The sequence below is a fragment of the Onychostruthus taczanowskii genome, unplaced genomic scaffold, assembly GCF_017590055.1.
Source record: "Onychostruthus taczanowskii isolate IOZ18803 unplaced genomic scaffold, ASM1759005v1 scaffold4, whole genome shotgun sequence".
Taxonomy (NCBI): Eukaryota; Metazoa; Chordata; class Aves; order Passeriformes; family Passeridae; genus Onychostruthus; species Onychostruthus taczanowskii.
The window spans coordinates 8,468,811-8,495,968 of NW_024501459.1; the positions used below are offsets into that span (position 1 = coordinate 8,468,811).

The following is a 27,158-nucleotide window of genomic DNA, read 5'->3' on the forward strand; positions in this document are numbered from 1 at the left end:
AGAATCTGAAACTTTTCTTTTCAAACATGCCAGAATATTCTTACACAGATGAGAAATGCAGCCTCAATCCCAAAATATATAGATTTTGCATATTGTAAATCAGAGCATATGGCTCTCCTTACAGCTTCAAGACACAAACTGCATGTGAAGTTATCTACATTTCTACCCACATCTTCAGAATAACCTTTAGGATCAGTAGCTGAAAGAAGAATTCTTAGCTCACAATCAGGAAAAAGAAGTTTCTAGAAACTGCTGTACTTTTTAATAAATGGGTACTTCAGCAGTATCAATGTTTTGGATTTGCTATTCACAAGGAGGAAATGTAGCACTGATATGTGGTGATGGTCTTCAGCATACTCTAGAACCTGCTACACTAGTGCAGGGCATCCTATAACCAGTTTGTCTCATATACCTTCATTTTCTCTTAGGAATTTGTGAAAGGCTGGCAGTGATGGAAACCTATCAAATTTCTGTCAGGGAAGCCAACTGCAATGTGTTCACCACCTACATGCTGACTTGTAAGCTTTCTGAACACAGCAAGCCCAACACTTCCCGGGAGGCAGGCTGTGGGACTGAGAACAGCTCCACCCAGTCTGTCTGATGTGCCAAACCCTGCACACACACTACAGTCTTGCTGAGCACACAGTTGGCCTTGAGGCTTTTTAAAATGCATCATATTTTCAAAGCACATTCGGTCATTTCTATCCAATCTATGCTCAACCTGAGAATACTGTAAATCTCACTTGTTTTTCCCCACAGAAGTATCAAAATAACCTGGAACACAATTTTCTGACATGCTACTGTCAAAATGAGGTTCTTCCTCCAAAGCTGCCATAACACATCAACTTGTCCAATGACATTCACAGATGAAGTGAATTCCCTGAATTCAAGGTCCTTATAACAGCAAGATTTATCAACATTTCTAAGCATCTCTTCACATACTTAAGCTCCACATGGATGGGGCAATCTGTCAGCTTCAGTATTCACACCTGAATCCCTAAAATAAGCAGCAGGGACACACTGCACACAGTACTACTTAATTCACCACAGAATTAAGATCTTTAACACGTGACACCACAAGAGGATATCCATGTGGTTGAACAGAGTTGTTCTGAAAAGCTGCTTGTACCTCATGCACAAAGAGCTGATCTCAAGAACAAGCCCTCCACATACAGAATTAGAGAATATTCCGAGCTGGATGGGATCTGCAAGAATCATTGAATCCAACTCTTAAGTGAATGGCCCTTATGGGGATACATCCTCCTTTGCTTGATGACTTAGACCTGCCAGGACTCAGAGAATTTATTGCAAAGAATATGGACTCATCTCCATTTATAGTCCAAGGAGTTAAATTGTGTGCACACCTTTAGAGGAAATGAGATCTTCTTCAGGATATATATTGAGAGAGGCCCTGATAAGAAAAGGGAAGTGGCTACAATAATAGAATAGCTGGGATTCCCCCAGAGAAAGAAATCTGTTCAAGTGATCTCAAAGAAAATCCACAATGCTCTTCATGACATTACTTTCTATTCCAAAAATCTTTTGCAAAATCATATATTACACAGTCTTTTCCTGAGTGTATTCATTTTCTTAATTTCTAATATGCAGTGCTGAGCTAAGCTTTCTTAATCACAATATTAAACACTGGTTGAACTTAGCCACAAACCTACTCAATTCTGAGTACTCTGCAATAGTACCGTGCCACACCCAACAGAAAACTTCAAAATAAGGAAAATCTGTTAAGTCTTACACAAAAGCTGTGAGTCACAAGGGAAAACAAATTTATTTACGCAACACCAAGCTACACAGAGGTAAGCAAATGTTCACTTAACACCTCCCACACATTTAATTAGAAATTAATGTAACATACCTCAATCTGCATCTTTAGATGAGTCTTAAAGTTTGACAGGAGGGTAAGAAATATGGAAAGTGAAAGTTCAAATACTTCTGGAACTGATGAGACTCCATTTTTTGACAGTGCAACACACAGGTACTGCTTTATAGCATTAATGAACATCTCATTTGTCCTGAAGACTGGTCCTGCATTTTGCAGAATGGACAGAAGCAACTGCAATGAAAGAATCTTTGATCGCAGTTCATGAGATCTAGAACAAAACAGTGCAGCACATCAGCCCAGTGTAAGCCATAAAAAACACAAAAAATATTCTCTTGAAAACTCAGTACAAACCACAATGATTTCGCAAGTGGAGTATTAATGAGACAAACTCAAATTTGACACAACCAGATGCAGAATGGGTCATAAAGAGATGTTAGGTCTTTTTTTTGTTACATTGTTCATTTTTCAACCAAGAATGCAGGCAAGACCTTTTCCAGAAAAGGAAAAATTACTGTTGAACCACTCTCTCTTCTGCACCACAGAACAGCAGCAACAAGAGGCAACGCTGCCCTTTTAGCCAGAGGATGAAGGAGCATTCTTTCCTGTTAACAGAGCTTTGGAAGATCCCATCTAAAATCCAGCCCATCTACCAAACCCTGACTAGTGAAAGGTGGAATTTCCTCCTCCTTCTCTATTTCCACCAGCACGGAAAGGGAGTTGAAGGACTATAAACACAATACTTCCTGCCAACACTGAAACCTCTTTTCTCAAATACAGCACTTATCAGCCACTGGGCCCATCCCACTCTGAGAGCAGGTAAGACACATAAAATGTGCCTATTTTAAGCATGGCAATCACCAAGTCGGGCAAGGGCAGTGTTAACAAGTGCTCCACAGTACCATTCTTACAGACTCACGTAAACTAGAATTCATGTCAGAAACAGTGCTACTATTTCTGCTCTACAAACCCCAAAACAACAAACACAACAAAACAGCCCAAAACCCCTGAAACCACGCACAAAAAAAGCATAAAGGAAATCTGCACCTATTAAAATCTAATGCAATAAATAACTTTCCAGGTGAAACCCTTCTCTCCTGAGACTCCTGATGCTCCTTCCCACTCCTGATCATTTCAAAAAAAGGCTGTATCTCTTTTGAAGAGTGGGTACAGACACAATTGGCTTTCCTACCAGAACAGCTTTCATTGAACAACTACCGCTGACAGAGGACAGTTACGAATCATAGGGGACAATGACAGGAAATTTTTCATCCAGTACAGCCCAGACACAGTAAGAAGTGCTTCAAGTCAATCTGTGAGACACAGAGTAGCTGGATATTTGCTATATATTGCAAATATAAAAGCTTAATTAAAAAACTAATCCCAGTCTAAAACAAAAAATGCTAATTCATATCAAGTATGTTGCAAATAAACTCAATTATTTCTGCCAAACAAAGTAGGATGGGGAAATCAATCTGCAAACGTTTCAAACTCAAAATTTAATTCCAACAGCAGACTTTTCTTCTGAAAATGCTTTTAAAAAGAAAAGAGCCAGTCAGTCAAATTGAGTGAGGAACTTGTCTCTCATATTTCTCCTAATGGGCTACAGGTCAAAATCAATCCAAAACTGCTCTATTTAACAGTTCTTCAAGAAAATGCTTGATGCTGGCACTGTATGGAAGCTCACATAGCAATATCTTTTGATGCAAAAGGCTCAGTTTTGTATCCCATGGTACTAGGTGTGCAGACAGCACATAACCAGATCATACTTTGCTATGGCATATAAGAATTTAAATATGAGGAGAATTTAAGTCATAAATAAAATATTAAATATTGCCAACTTCCAGCAAGTGTCAGCTCCCACCTGAAATCCTGGACATGCTGACCTTAACAATTTTGTATGATGTGTAAAGCCCACTTAACTTAGAACAGGTTTAAGGTAAAAACAAAAACCAGCAAGCAAACCTTCAAGCTGTATTTCACCCCCATCTTATTTTATTCCAGAGAAAAAGGAAACAAAGACATTAACCAGGTGCCCAGAAAGCAAAATGCAGATCTTAAGTTCCAGACTTGCGATTTTAAGCTAAAGCTGCAAGTTCAGTTACCTAAAATCTAGAAATATTTTCATTACAGACTTCATAACAGATTTCATTGAAAGTAAGATTTTTGAAGAGGCAGATAAGACTCCTGAAATGCCATAAATATCCTACACCTCCTCTTCCAATTACAGCATGTTTGTAATAGTTCAAAAAGCCATCAATGCCTCAGAACCATTGATAAATTCTAGGCACTTCTCCAAATATGGGATATCTTCAAACGTATTTGCAATGAATTTTGGTTGCCCTAAATGCCTTTTTCTCCAATTTGTTTTTGTATGAAGAGCTTCGCCAGTTCTCATACAAATGTCAAGGACTCCATGGATTCAGATGAGATTCTCCAAGTGCCTCAATAGCTATTACTGCTCTTGCAAGGGGAGTTAATCCACTAAAACCTTTAATATATGGACAGCTTTAGTTTCAGAGTACTAACTAAAACCACAGTATTTTCAAGGCATTTCCTGGAAGACAATTCTCAGCAATAGTGAGGAGAAACCCCCATGCCTCAGTCTTCATTCTCTAATATCCTGACTTTCCAAAGTACACTGCTAGACAATTCAAAAAGGTTCCTAGATTAAATCTTCAAACTCCTTTGACTACATAGTGTCTTTTCAATTTATTAAATCCACATCACACATCATTGATTTAACTAAATTGTCTTAAAGTTACCTGCTTTAAAAGCTAGACTCAGAACAGTACAGCTGATTTTATTTTGAAGAATACCAGGCCGTTCACTGTCACTTGAAATCATACTACAGTTTCAATTTGATCTCTTAACACTTCTGAGAACAAAAAAGCATTCCTCTTGAAAATGATTAGCAATTGTTCATAATGTGCAAATCTAATGTATATAAATTTTATGCATATAAATCCAAGATCAGAAAGCAAACCTTTCTGCTGACACTCAAATTTAATACTGGCACCCATCTATAGAGGAGACTCTATATTTGCTTTACAACCAACAATTCTATAAATGAAACTGAAGACATGGTATCTTCAGTCAGAAGAAACAACCAAATAAAATCTTTGTTATCAAACATTTGTGTTTTGATTAAGTAGGCTGACAGAAGTGTCCAACCTGAACAAAAGAATGAAACACTTCATCATGAATTTATCATAACCAGTTATCAGCTCCAGGTGAGAAGTTTATATTAAGCAGAGCTGAGGACGTGTACTGGATACACAAATGTGCTGGTTTCAGCTGCTGTAGATTTAATTTTCTTCCCAGGGGCCAGCACAGAGCTATGTTTTGGATGGAGAGCAATATGCAACAGATAAAAGAAATTATGGGGCACAACCAACAATGGTTACAAACCTAGAACGTACCAAAAGCAGAGTAATGTGAGCAAGACCAGAAATACCTGATAATCTTTTAAACAAACTCTTTTCAAATGCATTATAAACAGCAACTAGGAAGAACATGTTGTACTTATAAAAGGATAGGTGTTAAGAAACTTCTGAAAAAGATGCATTAAATCATAAAAGTGCCTCCCCAAAGTTTCTATCTTCTTTTCACCATACTGTTAGTTTCTCATTAACAGGACTCACAAAAATATTTATAGAATTTATTTTTATTTTTAGATTAATTAGGAAAACTTTTAAATTCTACTTACTTTGGATCGGGTGGTCCATCTGACAGGGGCTTCATGGAGAGTTTACACAGTGACCTGAATACAAGGAAGGCATCCTTTTGTAAAATGTGGGAAAACTTAGCACCAGGGGTAGGTCCTGAAGAATTTCCAGATTCCTAAGGAAGTTAACATATTTCAGTATTCCATTTTGCATTAGTAGGGTGTGTAGGGAAATCCCCACCTCTGAGCAATAAAAAGTTAATATATTATACAAATACAACCAAGTCACTTTAGCTTTATGGTCTCAAGATTAAAAAAAAACATTCTGCAGTCCAGCTGAAATGAAAGTCACTACTAAAAATGGCCTACTCAGTAAGAAGTCAGAATTAATTAAAGAGTGTCATGAAATTAGGTAGGTCAAGTTTAAATAGGGTAATTTGCAGTGAATTGCTGCCAGGCACTTTCAGTAGATAACTAGTTTAAAAATACCCAAACACCAGACATTTTAACGTTATACCTATCTGCTGCCAGATACATTTGATAAAATGTCTGTGGTACAATAAACACCCCTATTACTAATTTCTTGCAATTCTATATTATTGTTCCATTGTTTAATGTTAAGTCTTAACATTATTAACATTATTGTTTAATGTTAAGTCTTCTATTTGTATGGTCTACATGACTGTAACTTTTTGAACTTAAAATTATTACTCTCAAACCTAATTACTCATTACACTCTGACAGCAAATGTTCTTGGTAAGCTGACAAGTGTACACATGCCTCATACAGGAGAGGGAGTGTATTTTCACATCTATTTTGTTAATGAAAATCAAATCCTCTCAGACATGAAACTCTTGATCTGTAATCACTGCATTAAGATCATGCCATCAGCTTGAAATTTGTATTTCTTGTTTGAAAAGAGCACACCAAAATTACACAGGCACGTGTATAACTGTTTCATTATGTATATTGAATACTAGTTTTATAGTTTCTCAGGAGCACTTCATGAAACAGGAAACTCAGTTCTCTTGAACAGTAACTTCATGGGACAACTAAAAACATGCTGGTATAAAAAAGACATCACGTGCAAAATTTATTCAGAAAAAATTCATTTAAGTAGTGAACTGAAGTAGAGTAACATGACTTAATTATTGAAATTCATGTCAGTAACCTATTTTATGAAATTATACTAATCACTCTGCACAAATATTGGGCAACATTTAAAACATAATACTTTTTTTCAGTATTTCCTAATTATATCTGCCTGTACCTGAGTATCATTGGAAGAGACAGATAATCTGTCATCCGGTAAAGATGGTGTATAAGCAACAGAAATTGGAGTCCCTGGAATTCCATTTGCCTGAATGTTTTCACTGTCACTGCCATCCTCTAAGGATACAGTTGTGCCATCACCACCTGCAGTCCCTTCCACATCTATCAGAAAAGATGCAAAAATAATTAACAAACATTATATGATATAAAAAATTATAAAGAGCTTTTAAAACCAACATTTAAATACCAAAAATATCATAAGAAGGGAGCTTAAGACAGAATATACATGGCACTACAAAACGGTAAGAATTGCAAATATCCTTAATTCCCAATAATGAAAATTACAGTAAGAAATTTAATTATAACTTGTCAGGGGCACCACTCTACCAAGTTTCCAAGAAGTATTGGTATGCAACATCACTCACTAGTCTGATAAACAGGACAAACTGGAAAATATACTGAGACACTGCTACTACAGAGAGACCTATTTCTGAGGAGTGTTCATATAGAAACAAAATAAAATAATGATTAAAAAAACAAAACCACAAAACCACCAAGAATTTGTAATTTAAAAGAACATTAAGTCTCCAATATAGAGTGTAAATCAGTGTATGAAATCCTGTCCATTTTACTGCTAAATAATGCACTGCTAGAGTCTGACAGCACAATTGTCTTCTTTAGCATGTAAGTCATATTTAAATAATGATAAATTTTAATTAAATATTTAAAAGTGGTAAAATAATTCTTAAGGTCAAGAACCAGACCGCAGTCACTACTGAATAGACAGATATTAATCTAATACCTCCAACTACTATGTTCACCATTTCCTGCACAATACTTTCTACAATTTCTTGTGCCTTCTCTTCGCACTCATTGCTTTCACCATCGTAAGTTCCTCCATCAGCTTTAGAAAGATCTTTATGAAGAAAAACAAACACAAACAAGTATTAATGAGAAACTCTGGAATTAAGAAGGTACTTTGCTTGCACTTAGTATTTCAGAATAAATGTTTGGATGCTTCAAAAACAGGTATTTGCAGAATGCAAGAACTCCAGTGGTTAACCTGCAATGTTAATTAATTACCACTGTAAATGGCAATTAATCTACAGGCCTGCACCAACAAAACACATCAGTTTTGTATCCTCACATACATTAAAACAGGGAAAACTTGAGGGTTTTGAGATGTTCTCAAAAACTTTCACAATATGAGACAGATGCAAAAAGGAATTTTTGATACAGACTCCTACAGAGTGCAGGACTTAAGTATGCTCTTGAGGGACAGTGGTAACAAGGACAAATGGGCATTTTGCATTACTCAACTACTTGAAAACTACTTATGTCTTACTGCAGATTTGGGATAGAGAAAAAAGACAATCCTCAAGTCTTTTTTTTTTTATAGACCTTTTCCCTCCCTCCATGAAACAGAAATACACACTGATTACTTTCTGCTGCTGTGGCTTGGTCAGCTTCTGTCTGTTCATTTTCAGCACTAGAAATGTCAGATCCATTTTCTGCCTCAATATCTTCTTGAAGGTTCTTGTCCACATGGTTTGTGCTGTGGTCAAGCTCTCTCTCATGGTCTTTGGACAGCTGATCAGCCTGTGCTGGAATATGTCTCAACTGAGGTGATTCAGGCTCGTGATGGCTTACTGGAGACTGCTGGAGATGGTGTTGCTGCCTGTGTCTTTCCTTTTCCATCTGTTTGGCTTCCTGAAGCTACAAAAGCATTGCAAACACAGAAGTAGTTCACTATCAAAATAAAACAATAAGATATATGCATTATTTTATAAAGACGACATCTCTATTGTCTCTGCTTACACAGTAGCAGTTTAAGAAAATGCATCTTTGTTTAATTATAAATAACTTCAGTATCATGGGATAATCCATTGCAAGAGGGCTGCTTCCCAACTATGCATGTAGTTCCTACCTTCACTATCAAAGAAGGGATGACCACACTACAGAAACCATAGAACCCAGAGTTGTCTGCCTGCCCTATAAGGGAGCTTAGGGAGTAGATGTGACAATAAACAGGAGTGCTTGGAAAAACATCAAGGCAAACTTTTTTTTGTGGTCCCTTGCTCTGGAATCCCCAGAAAGGGAAGAATTTCTGTGACTTCTGTACACTACCCCACCCCCAAACTCCGTATTTTTCACCTATTTCAGAGTGGAAAACACAAGCAGAAAAATATCAGATACCAGATTCTTTTTTTTCCCCGAAGTACCCAAGTTAGAAAAACCAAAAACACTTAATAATGATGAAACAAATGTCTCAAGCTGGTTTGCTTTCAAGAGGTAGTTTCTAGATAAAGATACTGAGATACTCACTGCTTGATTTTCCATACGTGCAAAAATGACATTCAGCATTTGTGTTAGAGTGGCCTTGGCTGTAGTTTGATTTATAAGATTTTTGCTTGCTAGGTAGATATTGTAACATGTTCTTACAGCCTGTAGTACTGTTCCTTCGTGGATTTCTATGTGTTGAGATGTTACTGCGGTGAGCAAAGCCTAAATAAATACACATATATACATTTACCAGTCAAAACATTTATCAGTCAAAAAGTTTGCAAATTAATAAATACCAAAACTGGACTACTTCTAAAATATATCTAAATACATATTTTGAACTGCGATTTAATTATGTTTTCCCACATACTCTTGTAGCCATATTGGAAAACCATACCAGTTATATTAGACTGAGTGTTTTTCATCAACACATCTAAGAATTACATGTTTCATAGCATGCAACAGCAAGAAGTAACCAAAGGAACCATCAGAGAGATAGCTAATAGAAGTCATCCTCAAATTTTCTAGACACAAAACAGGAACAGACTGTTAAAGCCTGGAAGGGAAGCCAAAGAGTCCAAAAGTTGTTTTAGAAATTAATGTAAATGTGATGAACAAAGACTGACTATGAGGTCAGACAGCTATACTCAGACAACTGCCCATTATAACAGCTTTTTTGGGTAGATGCTAGAAAATTGTGTTGGCCCCTCTGTAGAAATTTGCTTATTTCTTCCTGTTCCCGGTAATATCTGCTTCTCTTTAAAAAAATAAAAGGACATAAGCCTGTGAAAGATCAGATAACACAGAAGTAAGGAACAAATTACTTTTATGTCAGGCAGAGGCAGCCTGGATTAAAGGGCAGGAATAGAGGCAGATAAAATCTGAGGACAGGGTTTGAAAACATCGTCAGAGATGTGTATAGAAGAGTGGAAAGAAAGGGGGAGAGCCTGGTTTGCAACAGTTTGTATTCATCACTGTAATCCAGTAGAAGGAATGAGGGAATTTTAAGCATTAAAAACCTTGACAGTTACCATTTAATGAGATGTTTAGGGTAATAAAGAAAGAACTGGGAGCACTGGAAAGCTCCTATTTTTTAAAATTTATCACAGTTAAAAACAAAAGTTATTTCAAGTGTTAGGTAATTTACTTGTCAAACCACACCTCAGATTTCTTACTGACATCGTCAGAACTTCTATATACACAAGGCACCAAGAAGTGGAGAAACAGTAGCCATCTCTCACTCAAACCCGTGAAAAAGTAAAATTAGTCACCCTTGAAAACAAGCTGAACAAGTGGAACCCAGGCACAAAAAGCTATTTTCTCCAAACCACTGCTGTCTGGACCCAACACAGTATATATTTACATTTAGTTAATATTTCTTTCACTCAGTTACAAATTATACCACTGATACATGTACACACACATACTTGATACACCAGTTTAAGAACCATCTACAGCTTTTCACTTGGAAGACAAGGTCTCCTGCAGCCTAGCACTCAGGACACTAATGAAAAGTGCAGGGGGATCCAGTCTCCATCACTGTTTCTGGTGATGTCATTCATAAAGCTAATGTCATCTTCTGTCTCCTTCTTAAATTTGGATGAGTAAGAAGCTGATATTTGAAAACTCAGTTTTAACTTCCATCTCAGTTCAGTGAAATCTTATGATGTTTTTTCACCCAACTTTTAATAACAGAAGGTAGAGCCAGCTAGTCGAGAAAGGTGACAAGGCTACAGATAGATTATGTGTTCTTTTGTGTTAATTGGCTTAACAGCTTCAATTTCCTAAGTTTTTTTCAATATGCTTGTTATGAATAGTAGAACCTGGTTCTTTTCACACCACCTGATTAGAGGTGTGGAAGCAAAGAAATGCTTCAAACACACACTGAGACATACCTCCTTAATATATTAATCCAAATTCGCTGCATAATATTTTCTGTGCAGCCTGAGGAATCAGTCTTTCTACAGCGCATCTCCCTGCAGATATCAAACTATACAAGAGTTAAAAGAGCTCTTGATAGTCACTTCTTTGGGATTCTTTCCTTCCCAGGCACTAGATACAAATCCTAATGACTACCATACACATTTGCAAAATGATAAGCATTTTTAGCTTTGATCTTTTGCTAATATCTTCCATCTTCCTTACAATTTAGTCATCCTCAGGCTATTATTTAGTCTAACTTCACATCTCAGTTCTGCTAGTATGCCAATCCAGTAGAAATACAAGAACAAATGGAAGACAGAAAGTATTTTATAATAACTTTCTGAACATCCTTCCCTCTTGACAGTTTGCATTTAGGGCTCAATTTGATAGTATGCCTTAGACACCATCACCTGATTCTCTATCACAGAAGAGTATATCATTATCACAATGGCGTGACAGCTAACCCTGAGAAACCACACGTTATGATCAGGAGTGGCAGTACTGCTCCTCTGAAACCCTTGTGAAGTCACACATTAGAAAAATAAACCCTTCCTTTCTCATTTTAATACTTTTCTTCATGTTACTCCCGTTTACTCTGTGACCAAACAACCACTATGTCCAACACGAGGAAGCAGAGAAGGGAGAGGGATGACAAATGAGTAGAGGACAATCACCTCAACCCCCTGTGAAGCAGGTTTACTCAAAATCCTAAACTGCTACACAACACACGTCCTTGAGAGATGGAACAACAAAAGCTCTGCCTTCCTCCCAGCCACACTCTCACTCTTACTTTGCAACAGGTCCAGAGCATGAAGCCACCTGTGCTATTTTAACTCATCAACACAAGTAAAAATTATAGAAAACAAAAGCATCCTCAGGTGGTTCTCTGGTGTTTAGTTTTGGGGTTTTGTTTGTTTTAGAAGTGATTTCAGTAGATGCAGAGTATTAAATGCTTGCTAGGACAAGGGATGGGGTAAGGGAAACGTCTGGGAGCAAAGTCTGGACAGACAAATAGCTCTCTGCAGAGGTTAGAACAGCAAGCTACTCCTATGGAGTCACAGCATTACGTTGCTTTTTTCTACCACATGAAGTTTTGCTGCTCAAGGCTTTTTGCAATTGAGTTCCCACTCCTTCTGGTCACACTTAGCTATCTGCTCTCACAGTATCCTCACTGTGAGCTAATAAATGAAGTAAAGGAAAAAAAGTCTACTTTATTTACTCCTCCCCTTTGCTGCCCTTTAGAAACAGAAGGAAACCTATGTGAAAGGTTAGAGCCACCTCATTATCCTTCAAGTCCTTCCAAAAAAGCTTTCTTTGTCACAAAGCCTGCAAAAATACCAACAGCCAACAAGTCTTCCTTGCCCTGAAACTACTGGCTATCTGACTGTGAGTTTGTTTCCTTATGCTTTCCCTCCAGTCCTTCATACTTACTGTTCTGTGTTTGGGAAAGACACTACCATTCTGTGCTGCCACCTACTTACTACAAATAAAGCTTATTAATTTTTATAAATAACCATTGGATGGCTTTGGGAAAGGAGAAAAATCCCCAGGATAACTTCCTGAGTTACAGATTATCATATCTTTGTGTGACACCCACTGTATTTTTTCATCTAGCCTGAAGCATATTTTCTAAGTGAATTTTCTATTATTTAAAACAAATGCATTAGAACAGTTCAGGAAGTATCATGCTTTGTGAGGCAAAACAAATGTAACTTTAAAAGCAAACTAAATTAACAATAGTCCTCTACTAAAAACATCCAGCATCCCTCTGTAACTCTAAACTTTTGATTCCTCTCACACTGAATATTCTACAAGAAGAGCATGGTTACAGCAAAACGACGTGACTACAACCAGGAGAAAAAATTTCAACTCAGGGTCAGTTTTTTCTTCCTCTCAGCCAACTCTGATCATCTTATCTTTGAAAGATTTATGACACAGTACAGCTGTCATCTGATCAGCACAGGCTTACTTTGTCTTGATTTTGTAATTCAGTTGCCTGGAAACTCCTGAATACTTGGAACAGCACATAAAACACAGTAGCCCTAGCTCTTCTTTTTAGTGTGAATTAGCTACTAGAATCACATAATTCTGTTTCTTTTGAGAGGGTCCACAGCGTTATTTTCAATTTTTTAAGTTAACTTGAAGTCCAAACACTTACTTATCACAAAATAATGTGTTAGCATGGACTGACTTTTGAAAAACACTGGAAACTGAATTCCTTAAGCCACAAAACAACAAGTACATCAAATAACCTTCATAGATAATTTTTGAATTTAAGTGACACAAAAAAAAGTCACTAAATAACATTCAACTTTTCAGACTACAGCTATCAAGCACACACAAACATAAGTTAAGCTGTAAAAGTACCTATATAACAGCATATACTTTCCGTATGGCAAAACAAGGAAAGAAAACATGAGTGTAAACAGTCGATATGTTAAATCCTGCCTCCTCTTCCCTATTCCTTCTTTACAAATTTAAAAAATAAAGGAAAAAAAAAGTTTTGCTATAGTTTTAGCTCTTCAGGCACCAAAAGGCCAGAAGACATGTAAACAGAACTTCAAGTAAGATCTCTGCAACCATCAGTGCAAGTCTGCACTCACACACCACAAATGCCACAGGAGCCTTAGGAAAGCAAGCCTGGAGGCAAAAAGATTCAATCAAGGGATGTTATTTCACACAATTTGAATAAACCCCTTTTAATTGCATCAGCAGTCTAATTACTTGCATTGTTTCTGCCACAACAATCCCCATCACAACAACTACACAAAAAAGTTGCATGACTTCACATCAGAATTACACCCAATCAAATTAAACTACAAGGGAAAGGAAGAAAAAGGCCAATTTCCCATTCTGGTTCATCAACAGAGTCTGCAGATGAAGAACAAGGGCATTACAGAAGTTAAGAGAATCAGCAAGTGATAGGAGCAGAAAAGTCAAACTGGTCTCCATCAGAACTACTGCAGGATATAGCTCTAAAGCTCAGACAGCTAAAAAAAGACAAAATATACTTCTCTGTGTCAGCAAGAGTATTTCCTTGGTAGTCAGCAGAAAGGCCTTTCCAGAATGTCTAAGTGGCCCTGGTAGTTGGGAACTGGCTTAAGATGACTCCACCCCGGAAAGCCACCCAGTAAGCAGGAAACCCGCACTAACTGTTAACCCTTGCCCCATGATGGCTCTCGGATCCCAGAGCGAGGGCAGCACGCTACACGAGGGTCACCATTCTGCATGCAGAACCAAGACAATCCTCCAGAGAGGAAGGCGACCAAGTGATCAAAGTTCTCAGCTTTCACTGTGGTGTTGGTGAAGCAGCTGCCCTGTGGGAGTGCTGCTTATGTTGTGGGTAACAGCCTGGGTACACCAGCACACAAAAGCAGGAGATCCAGGTCTGCTGCCTTCTATCTCCCTGATGGAATTAAGATTCTTCAGACAACATACTGATCACCAGAACCACAGAAGAGTCTAAGAAGATCATCCTTCAAATCATACCGTAGAAGCAGGGTACATGTTCATCTCAAAATTGAAGAGCTGGGAGGCCTAAGAGAGTATGACTGACTTAGAAGTTTCATTATTCTTCCAAAGTCAAAAGTTGTGGTCTTTGGCAAGGTTATTTAAAATTTTCAAGTCTTTTATGGTGTTCAGAGTATTGGACAAAGATGGAGTCAAAGTCAAAACACTACTCTCCACTTTCCCAGTTGCTCTAACATGGCAATTAGCTACATGTAAACAGTAAAAAAATTAAGGCACTAAAAGGGTGCACACACTTAACAATTGTTGAAGAATTTACTTTCTCAAATCTTCTCCTGAACAGAAGGACTATTAGCTCTTAAAGCCCCTTCAGGCAGGGAGGACTGGAATAAGAAAGCATTAAAAGAGACAGTATTGCAATGAGAGAGAGTTATAATAGTTTCAGCCACTGAAAGTTTAAATCAATAAAAACTTCCCTTTGCAGCATGGAAAACATCTTAAATGCATGGGCATTTAACAACACAAGAAATCTAGAAAACAGCAGCATGAACCAACATTTGTAACAACTATCTGCAGGAGAAGTGGAGTGCAAAAAAGAACAGGGAAGGTTTGAGCTATGAAAAGGAGAACAAAGTACATTCTTTGCATTAATACAAGCAAATACAATCTGCAAGAAATGCCAATGCCTCAGGATAAATATACAAAAGATTATGAGGTAACAAACACTCCATTTTGCTTAACTAACTTCAAATGTATTCTTCACTGCTTTCACCATCGCAGCCATTCAAAGAATGCTGTTACAGGAATAGGGTACAGCATTTCCACTAAGCAGCTCAATTCTAGTACTTGGCATAATAATTTCCTGAAACAAATACCCATAATTAATGGCTGCAATCAGAAAACAGGTTCCCCAGAAACATTTGTACAAATTCCACATGCAACATTTATATAAGCTGTGGAAACAAACCCTGGACCTCCTTCAAGCAAAAGTGTATGATACAGCAATACAAAGCTAGCATGGTAATGTCCAACTGCCAGGTCTAATTGCATTTCATCAACAAATTCCAAAATGGATTTTAAAATCTGCTGCTTAATTACCATTTCTCCCACTGGGAGTGCAGGATTGTTTGACAGTAATTCCTCACAATTAGAGGCTCCACAGGTCTACTGTGAATAAATTTCACCCAGTGGTCTATGTACAGGACTTGAGGCCACAACCATGAATTCACCGAAAATGCAGTGAAAGAAATTAGGGGAAGGGCAAAGAATAGGGGGTTTCCACCTCCAAGAAACAGGATGAAGAAAATATTTTAACACTATCATGACATTTACAAATTAAGCACTTCTGGAACTCTGAGGTCAAGAATGTCTTCCTGCTGCCACCACTCTAAATATAGGAAGTATTAAACATGTTACCTTTATTATTTGTAGCTGAACCCCTTCGTCTGTTTGAGGGCCTTGAAAACAGCCACATATCGTCTCAATAATTCTATCAATTAGTTTTTTTCCTGGAGCTGTACTGTCTGGAGCATTCCCTGTCAAGTGCCCATATGCTATAAGTTTCTGGAGAGAGATAAAAAACCCATGTAAATATGAGCTTTAAAAAATTAAGCCAGCTTTTTGTTATAATAAATAAATTCACCTGATAGTTCTAACTCGCACAGAACAAATAAAACAGTACCTTTTACCCCATGTATCATAAAACATCAAGGATTTTTTACATATCCTCCAGATTTATTCCATTTTCAGTCAGCAACTGCTATACAAAGTTCATCAGCAAGTTTCATGTTAAAGTTTTGTTCAGCAGTTAATGTTCTAAAACAAACAGGATTCTAAAAACTAACTCACATCACAGAAGTCGTCATATATAGTCAATATACAAATGCTTTTTACACCAGATAAACCACCTGCAAATGCTCTCTATTTGAGCTACTAGCTAGTGTTCTATTTTTTAGAGTTTCTTTTGGTATTAGGTGTTCTGTACCTTTTGCTTTTCCTAGGTTTTCAATACTTAGAAGTAAAATTTATCACAAAATTAGTAAAACCCTCTTCTGAACACTTTAGGTACAAGAGTATTTGTAAATCCCCATGCTACACAGAGCAGCATCATGGTACGAGAGCAGGCCAGGCACACATGTGCCTGTGACTGTAAACTGAGTTCACTGTTGGGCTGCTCTGGAGGAGTGAATGGCTAAATACAATGCTGCAGAATTTCTTCTGAAAACACTACAGGAACCTCAAGAGTTTTGAGAGACTAGACATCTCAAATTGAAAATATTTTACTGCAGTTATAAATAGAATAAAATGGATTTGCTAATGCTATACCTGCTGTGTTAGCTCAACACACAGGAAAATAGGTTGCTGTACATAACAACCCAACCAGGAAACGGTGCTAAAACATATATACAAAGAAACACACAAGTACATTACATAATAAATAAGGCATACATTCATCTTTTGGGAGAAACACATTCTACTTGTTGTGTGTGCAATTGAATAAAATAATAAAAACCCCATTACATTATTTATGACATATAACTGTACTCCCCCTCCAAAGCAACAGGATTTTACAGTTGATAGTTAAAACTCATCTTCATACAGACCTGTAAACAATCTAGGGATGTACTGACAATCCTGGGGCACTTGGACTGGCATGCCAATTCAAATGGGAGGAAGTATTTGTCCGCTTCAATGAAGCTTGTCTTTGATTTCACAGGTGGAAGAGTGCTTGAACCAGACTTTGCTTCTCCATGAGGGGGACTAAACAGAACAACTGTATTAGAAAACTGTAAAGTGATCACACAAATCCTTCTCACCACCACAATGTTTATGAATCAAATGAAGTATCAAGAAAATAAACATTAGGAAAGACAAACTTCTAACAATAGTAATATGTAAAGTATTCTTAACACCTTTTATACTTCACGGCTCCTTTGTGGACCAGGCAAATTGACCCACTCACCCACTAAGGGGCTATCCAGTGGGTAGGAAGCAGAAAGTCTTGCTTCCTCTCAAATACCAAAGGACTCCCCTAACTAGACTGGCAAAAGCAACAAGCTAACAGAACAAAATGAGCAGAATCTTTATCTCAATCTCTGCTTCAGGTAACACCACTTAATTTAAGAGCTGAGTGGTTACCAGCATATCTCGCTTGGGCGAATTATCTGAAATTACTAACTGCACAAAAGCAAGAAAATTCTGAGCTGTTGAAGTTTTACTGATTACAGCACCTTTAGAAAGGTCATGCTCATTAATACCACAAAAGGATAATTAGGAATGGGTCATTTTTCACTAATTCGAGTGAATCAATGCAGTTTTGCATTGGCTCAAAGCAAGATGTTTAGATTTTTCATTTCACAGAATAATTCATCACCTTCATATAAAGCATTCCCAACTTTTTTTATGCACTCATAGGTGTCTTTAGAGAAAAGGTAAACTACACTGTCTTACACAGGCTTGAAAAGCAGTATTAAAGTGCAAAGTGTCATATTCTGTAGTGAAAGCTTACAGAATTCCTGCAGCAATTCAAACAGATTTTGGTAGAACAACTGCATTCAAATAGAACTCCCATGCACATTGCTAATTAAAACAGATGCTTCAAGGAATGCACTCAATTTCATGTTCCTTAAGTAGACGAATGAACTGCTAAGAGTTTATTATAAATCCAAAGCATGACTGCAGTCCCACGCATTATGGAGTGGGCCTTAAACTAATCAATACAAATTAGTTTCAGCTTTTCAAGGGGCAGGCTAGATTGTCCTTGAGATTATATCTGTCATCACATTCAAACAAATCTTGTTTAGGTTGCTTAAAAAGGGCACCCAAATTCAAGACTTAAGAGTGAGTAATCAGTATTAAGATGCTACTTTTTACTGGCTACATCTCTTTTGAAGGTTTAAGAATTTATCTCTACACATTTTTTTCCTGAAAGAAAAAAAAAAAGAAACCTCTGAAGAAAACCAAAATGGTTCCTTTTTTTTTTTTTTTGTTGTTGTTGTTGTTGTTGGATGCATGACTTTATTTATTGCCCTGTATTTTTTTTTTTTTTGCTGGAAGCAGAGCTCTTTTGAACAATACCCTAATCAGATAAGTTGCATAGGAAGTACATGATTCTTCTACGTTCCTGAATCTCTCTGATACGCCTATAAAAGGTTTACTCTGAGGAATGAAAGGGAAGTTATCTGTGGCGTGTGTCTTATGACAAGACTGTTCCTCATCTAGTGATTATGTCCATTGAAACCATTAAAATTAAGTTAAAAAGAGCACTCTGGAAATAAACCCAGAATTGTTCAAAACAAGGAGTAGGCCATGGTGAGATTCTGAAAATGAAGAACCCATTCCACAGCAAGCTGCTACATTAGCCTGGAATGTCTCCTAATTCTCTGAATTGAAAGCTATTTTGAAATGGGCAAGATATTAAACATGGAAGATGATGCACATTTGTCTCTGGAAAAGCAACTCAGTAAGCTCTTCACACTGCTGGTAATGTAAGGGAAGGGGATAGCAGAGAGAGAAGAGAAACTCAAAAGGACTTCTTAACGTCAGTGAATTGCTTCTAAACCCAGCAACTATTCCCAAAACCTTCTTCCCCCAAGGCACCTACAAAGCATGGGAATGATGAAATATGCTGGTATTTATGTATTCGCCGTAGAGAAAGGCTAAGGTATGTATCAAATAATGGATTTGGAAATTTACTTTGGCAGTATTTGCTGTGTAATAGTTACATAAATAAGCTTGTACTTTTTTATTCCATTCCCCTCCAGCCCACTACCAAATACCAGTTCTGTTTAAAAAACAAATAGCAGAACAAAAGGAGCTGTTTTCCATGCAAAATTTCTGGAAAGTGGAAATTACCTACTCTTCAGTTCATTCCAGGTTAACTGAGATCAGTTACCTGAACTGGGACTGGAAAAATTTAAACACTCATCACTAGAAATCCCTTATTAGGGGATTTGAATCTCAATTACAGAAGTAAGAACTTAAAAATAATTTCACAGACTAAGAAGTTTCTCTATTCTAGGGCCCAGTAAAACAGTATTTTCTACTGCACCTAAATAATTTGACTCTACAATAAGGATAGAGAAGTCCATTCACAATTTCCAAGTCCAGCAAAGCCTTCACAGTAGCAAAAGGCTACTGTCAAAATAACGACAGCACCAAAGAAACTAAAATCTATTTAGAAAATGCCTATAGGAAGATAGGACATACACATTCTACCCCCAAAAAATCACAACTTCAGATATTGATGGGGCAGAATTATGTAGTGGAAGTTCAGAAATGGCTCAACCACATTTGTATAAATTATTTTCATTCTGTGGTCTCATTAGTTTTAGTATGGTATTTAACCACAGGACTGGATTACTTTTCCTTATTCAGTGCCCAGAACAAATATCTCTCACTGAATATTTAACATAAAACATTTTTTATTATCATGCTTCACAGTGTGGACTTCTGCTTTATTTATGCTACTCTAAGAAAAACCTATTATAAAGTCATATTATTACTTTCTGTCTGAAACAATCTTGTAGTGCTGGATGCAACATTTTCTAAACACTACATAAATATGAAATTTTTTTTTTACAATCTTACTATGAGCTCATTGTATTGACTTCATTTTACTGGGGGAAAGCAAAGCCAAATCTCAATGAGATTCACCCCCTAAGTTTTACGAGCTCAATTTGATAAGCTGCAAGACTAAATTTTTCAGCATATTTAATATTAAGTTTTCCTTTACATCGATGTAAGTTACGTTCCGACTAACTTAATTACAGCTAGAAGCGATTCTATTTTCCAAACCAAAATTGTAGATTTCTGCTCAAATATCCAGGAGATGAAGCAGAAATCATTAGCATCCAACTTTGACAGCTGTGGTTTTAATGATTTGCCCAGTACTGAAATCCTGTTACAGGGCAGAATAGATATCCCCAAGCAGCAGCCAGCTGCCTAAGAACACTTTCATCCTCAGTTTCACCCACTGCTCCAATTCTCTCGACAAGTGGTATGAACAGTCTTCACCTCATGGTCCTGACTCAGGAGTTAGGAATATACACTGGATGAGGAAGATGATCCTGTGGAACACGTAACAAAATGCCAATAACAGATCCCACAGCTTAGCAATACTTAGAAGTTTGTTGACAGCAAAAGACAGCTGAATGTCAATTTTTGGTTTTACCATCACTTCTAGAAGAACTGTCTTCACAAATCTATACCTATTCCCTAACAAGGTCCTTTCCAGACACTATCTTTGCCAGTAACATTACTTTTCTCTGCTCACTCCCACTTCCTTGCCCCAATCTCCCCTCTCTGATCACTGACTTCAAGTCTTTTTACCTGCATTCTTCCCCCTTCTCTGAATGTACTTCAAGGCTTTTCCACCAATACACTGAAAGAAATTTCTGCACCATACACAAAGACCTTTTCCAACTTTGATCCCTTTTCCCTATGCTCCTTGCCCAGAGAGTACCACCCTGCACCCTCTAACCTACCTTCTGCTGTTTCTCCTAAGCCCTGTGCCTTGCACCACAACAACCAGTCCCATAAAGCAGCACTATCTGTACATTTCCAGATACCACCAACCACCCAAAATATGCTGAAAATGTTTTTCAGAGAGCCCATACTCCCCATGCAGAATAAGTATGGTACACATTTTAAGATGTTAAAAGCACTATCACTTAATACAATGAACTATCACATACCTTTGCTTTTCTGTTTCAGCCTTTATTTCCTCTGTAAAATGAAACAAAGGCATAGTTATAGAAATGATATCATAAACACATTTATAAAATTAAATAACAGAAAACTACTGGATAGCAAAACTATTCAGGCAAACATTTGAAACCAGGATTATTATAAAACAGAAGATACATGTTCCAGTTTCATAAGTACCTGTACTCTCTACCTGCACTGATTGCAAACTGTATCATAATTACTTTGCAAATCTGTATTCAAAACTGCATGCCTAAATTTGCATCCAGTCATGCCAGCTAAACATCACGTCCCTGGAATGCTTCTGTGAAGACACTGGCCAGCTCTTTTCACAGCTGATGTATATAGAAATAATAAGGAAAACACAAATATTATTCAAACTATTAATTTACCCATAAAGAATATAAAATATATACTGCTTGATAAATACATATTATACAGAAACACAACCAAGCCACCACTGCTAGTTCTTACATGAAATCTGAATGACCAATTATCACCCTTGGTTTTAAACAGTGTAATATACCACAGTAATGACTAAGAGAGAGGCAAAAAAGTCTGTAGCACCTCTATTTCACACCATTTTAAAATATATTATAACAGAAGGTTGAATAGCTGGCAAAGATACCACAGTAATGACTAAGGGAGAGGCAAAAAAGTCTGTAGCCTCTATTTCATACCATTTTAAAATATATTATAACAGAAGGTTGAATAGCTGGCAAACATTTTCAGCAATTTTTTAACAATACATTTTGAAATAATTTTAAATTACTGGAACTAATTTTAGGAAACATCTTTGATTCAAGACTAGTCTTGTCTATTCTCTAGTAATTTTGCACGCTTAAATCACAGGGAATTTCATAAAGCCTAGGTTTTCCAGTGCTGAAGCAATACATACTTGAAATAAACTGTACAGGATCAAGAATGAATGTGTGTGTGGGTTTTTAAATATGAAATCTCAGATCTACTCCAGTATCAAGTCCTGCTCAAACATGCAAAGCCATAATCAACTAAACCAAACACTATACTTTGATTATTGCGTATAGGCCTTGAACTAGTGGCATGGATTGATTCTGACAAAAACCACACCAACTTAATCTTTCTAACCAAGTCCCCATGCAGCAAAAGCACACTTTGTCTGCATCCTGTCCTTCATTTACCATTTCACATGGTAATACTGATTCACTTACCCCGCACAGGTTCTCATGCTTGGTATTTTATCACAAATCACTTATAGCAAATATGTTTAGTAACTGATTTTCCCACTATTGAGAAAACTGAAAATATGGAACACACATCACCTTAAAATCTGTATCTTACTTCTGGTAAAACTGATGGTCATATTTACTCCCAGTAAGCCCCAGAGGTTAGCAGGCCATTGGTTCATCTCAGAAACAGCTACTCCAGAAGCTGATCAAATCTGGGCTACCCAGGACTAGACAAAACATGAAAATAATTCCATATACTAGACACTAAGCATTTGTCAGTCAGTAGCAATAATAAGACTCTGCAATGTTTCAGTAAGGTCTGCAATGTTTCCGTAACGTATACCTTCCTCCCAGATTATGACATTATGACTTTAACTTACTTGAAGACAAGTTCCTGACCAACAGAAAGAAGAAACTCTCTTCCTCTGTTCCAGCATCTTCATACCTTCCATTATTTTACCTCCCACCTCAGCATTCACACTCAGGAACTCTGTTCCCTGAGATACTCTGAAGTCTGTCCATTGAACAACATTATCAACCAACAGATAAAACTGAATTACTTCCAAGTGTACAGTTTCCAACAAAACTGACCAGAGGTAAAAAGCTTATACAAGTGTCATTCTAATTAAATGTTACTACCATTTCAAGCAGCATTGCCTAAGTCTATTACTGTGAAACCACTGATTTTATAACCTTTGTTAAATAAAAAGAAAGGTTATTACAGTGGCTGACATAAATTATTTTTGTAAGACTAAAATATTTGTAATTGCAGAGAAGCATGATATGATACTATTAGTATGAACGAGGTAAAACAGCAAAGTTGAACTTTACTTTTTACCCTTGAGAATAGAGAAAACCTAATTTCTTTCACTGTCTGATTGCTGCCTCTGCTCACGACACCAGAACACAAGTTAATTACAGTACAATTTCATGGTCACGTATCAACCACGTCCAGTAGGAATCACACAAAAAATTCAAGAAGCATTATCAGCAGAAAACCAGATTATAATAAAGGTAACTTACAATTCTCATGCTAGGTAACTAATCTGTTAAAGACAGATGAACCAGAACAGTTACTGATGCATTCTTTTCAATGGGAAAAAGATTACTTTTTCCCATTGAAAAGAATGCATCAGTAACTGCAGAACTAAAAATTAGCTAGAAAAGAAAGATGAAGCCAGGCTTGACAACATTCCTTAATTTGCTCTCCCTCTCTCCAAACACACAACCAAAACTGCAACAGAGGATCTCAGAGCTGGAAAAGCTTACTATCTCAGAATCACCGTTCACTCTGTGAGGGAAGAAATAAAGAGGATATAAGATGCTAAAACAGGGGATGAAAACTGTAGGGAAGGACAACAGCTTCCTCTGTATTTTCTGTGATGTAAACACAGAATTACTATGAAAAACAGCTCAGATTACTTCATAGTACTAAAACCATCACGTGTCCTAAAATGGAACTAACTGCAATTATTTAAAAGTGCAACAGAAATGACAAAATAAAACCCCTTCTGAATCTCCCATTCACACAGAGCTCCAGAAGACCTCTTTATAGAATTTTGTGATCTCTATGATAGAGTTAATGGAAATACACGAAGCTTTTGCACACCGAAGCTAGAGCTGATCAAAGAGATACATTATTTTGCAGTTTTACAATGGCATGCATCAACCGTTTCGCCAGACATGCAAAATGAGGAGCCATGTACATGAGTTTCAACATAATTTTCCATTTCATCTACACTCTTACAAACCATCATAATTTCAAAGAATTCTCTGAAAACATCTAAGACCTTTATTGTTGGTTTTGGCTGGGCTGGAGCTAATTTTCTTCAAAGTAGGTTGTATATGGTGCTGTGTTTTGGATTTGTGCTGGAAACACTGCTGATAATTCAGGAATGCTTTAATTAAGCAGTGCTTACAGAGAGTCAAGGCTTTTTTTCGGTTTCTCACTCCACCCCACCAGTGAGCAGGCTGGGGATGCCCACCACAACAGCCAATCCCTACAGACCTCAGGGGTATTCCATTCCCCAGGGTGTCTTGCTCAGCAAAAAAAAAAAATGGGGCAAGGGGCACGGGGTATATGCGGAGTTTCCCTGCTGCTGCTTGGGGACTGGCTGATAATTGGTCACCTGGTGGTGAGCTACTGCATTTTTCTGCATCACATGTTTCTTGTGTTTGATTGTTGTTTGATTTCTCCTGTCTTTTTTTTAATTTACCTGTCTTTATCTCAACCCAAAGTTTTTGTGCTTTTATCCTTCCAGCTCTCTGATAGAAGCCAGCGAGAGGCTGTGTAGGGCTTAGCTGCTGGCCAGAGATAAACCACAACAGGCATCCATAATCTCATTCTCACCTCTCCAGCTTTAATTCACTACTTTTAACATGTCATTTGAACACTTTTCCTTACTCTCTTCAGACTGCTTACAGCTTTTAGTATAAAAAAACCAAACTACTTTCCAGTTTTCCCTTTCTTCCTTTAACACCTTATTACCAGCTAATCTAATGTGCAACTATAAAATCAACCAATTTCTCTGCAATGACAGTGAGTAACCAACAGCAACATCAAAATGGCCAAGTAGGTCAAGTGGGTGCTGTGGGCAATACTGGATTGTAACACTGAACAAAACTCCAATTTAAGAATAATTCACTGTTTACCCTCCTGTATCCAATCCAAAGTATGATTTAAACCTTAAGTACATCAAAAGGCATCTCTAATAACCTAAATTTCAAAGGGGGTATCTTCAAGGTTTATTTCCTTCTGGTTACCTAAATACACTGTCATACTAAGTGAAATAGAAATATTCTAGAGTGATACTTTGCAGAAGTCAAGGATAACATTCTCATCAAGTGAGGAATAACTAAAATGTTATCTTCAGGAATGCTACACAGGGCTAAAATCTATGATATCAATATCAAACTGTACATTAGATTACAGGAAAAATAATTCTTATGGGACTTGATATTGAGAAAAATGCTAATTATTTACGATAAAGTGGAAAAATACTTTACAAGTTCATTATAAAATATAATGGTAGGCAAACCCCACACATCTAAAAGTATTTAATACATCTCATTCTGGTTTTCCATTCTTGCATCAGAACTGTATTCAAGAACAAGTACATATTACATTCCCATAATACTGTATTCTGAAAAACTGATGTTACCTGCCCGAGAAGCACATGCATAATTCTTAATTCCACAAGGATCTGCAGATCTAAAGCCTAATTCTCACTGTAAGCATCAGAATAAAAGTTTATTAAATATATAATTAATTCAAGACAGAAAGCATTGGTATTTTAAAAAACTGTAACCATCTTAGGTAATCAGAAGGTAGAACCATCCAAAGCAGCACAGGCTGCAAGAATTCAAGGAAACGAGTCAATATTTGGAGTTCACATGACTTATACCATAGAAAACTACTGTGAGAAGGAAGCAATTTGCATTCAATTCTTTCAAGTCAAAGCAGGTGGATAAGATCCAAGGAACAAGCAGTGAAGATGAATTTAAATTACACCGCTATCTGTATTAAAAAAGGTGAAATCAAATTAAAGCATGAAAGCTTTGCTTGAATTGACTTTGCTTGCATTCTTCCATCCAAGTATTCCAGTGACTGTCTCCAGTATCATACAAAATATTGTCGCAAATAAATCATTTGAAGACCCCACTTTTTCCCTCATTAACAATACTGAAAACGTCCTTCTCCCTTTCAAGGTATACAAAAACTCTCTAATATAAAACTAGAAGTTCCATATTTATTTGAAGATAACTTCAATTAATTACACTCCAAACTCCACTATGTAATAAGATTATTACACATAACAGTTTAATTTTAAAAAAGTACCAAGTTTGAACTTACAGTAGTAAAGCCATATAAATATGACAGGAACAAAAAAACCAATTTCTCCTTCAAAGAGAAGAAATTCCAAACAGACCATGCCGAGTACATTCTTCCCTGAATGGGGTTATTAGAATGCATTTCTTAGAAAATATCTCAAACTTACTTATTTCTGGATATCTGTTAGCTTCAAGCAGTGTCGAAAAGTTTATTCAGCTAAAGTAGTAACACCCAAAAGGCACTAACAGACTCCAGGGGAAAAAACCTAAAATAATTACATCTAAGAAGACCAAGTAATGAAACTGCAGAAACATACAGCTGTTTTTAACTCAAGCTCCATTATACTAAAAAAAAAAATAAATTATAATCCAGAGATGCTCTCTGTGGGCAATTTCTGCTAAATCAGTACATCTAAGAAAAAACAGTCAGTTGATGAAAAAATACATGCTTGCTTTTACCCAAACACTACCCTTAACATCTAAGCCATTTACAGATCTTCTATAAAGCTTAAGATTTGCCAAGAGAGAGTGTCCAGAACACACACACAGACTTCCCTGATGCATCCAGCTGACCACTCTTCTTGCTCCCACAGAGCCTTTGTGTCACTGCCCCTGAACTGTGAGCTACCCCAGGTTCAGTGTGTTTCCTTACATACTTGAAAGGAATGTAAGGACACATACTAAGGAGGTATGGAGAACTGTCCAACCCAGATTATGGTATTTTCCTGTCCTATTTCATTTTTAACTGTAGCAGTTAAATTAACTACTAAGTTAGTGGTGTAATTAACTTAATTAACTTTTAATACATCTATCTGCAATGCCAATGGAGTATCAGTGTATGCAATAGCAAACAGACAAAAAAAGAAAGCTTTATAAAAAGCCTCATGGGATCTCAAAAGCAGCACAGAATAATTAAACAGTTTAGTTAACACAGTACTAATCTATTCCCCTAGATTATCAAATCAGG

The 27,158-nt window shown here is 36.9% G+C and overlaps 1 protein-coding gene across 1 annotated transcript in view; it reads right to left on the reverse strand.

The window, feature by feature from the left end:
- ARFGEF1 (ADP ribosylation factor guanine nucleotide exchange factor 1) overlaps positions 1-27,158 on the reverse strand; it is an 84,880-nt gene that overhangs the window by 36,842 nt on the left and 20,880 nt on the right. Inside the window, exons 2-10 of the mRNA XM_041412686.1 lie at positions 21,143-21,173; positions 17,051-17,207; positions 15,864-16,010; positions 9,099-9,278; positions 8,216-8,489; positions 7,576-7,689; positions 6,772-6,935; positions 5,544-5,677; positions 1,871-2,105 (exon numbers count right to left, since the gene is read on the reverse strand). Of these exons, the coding sequence (XP_041268620.1) occupies positions 1,871-2,105; positions 5,544-5,677; positions 6,772-6,935; positions 7,576-7,689; positions 8,216-8,489; positions 9,099-9,278; positions 15,864-16,010; positions 17,051-17,207; positions 21,143-21,173 (1,436 nt within the window). The remainder of the gene's footprint in view (positions 1-1,870; positions 2,106-5,543; positions 5,678-6,771; positions 6,936-7,575; positions 7,690-8,215; positions 8,490-9,098; positions 9,279-15,863; positions 16,011-17,050; positions 17,208-21,142; positions 21,174-27,158) is intronic.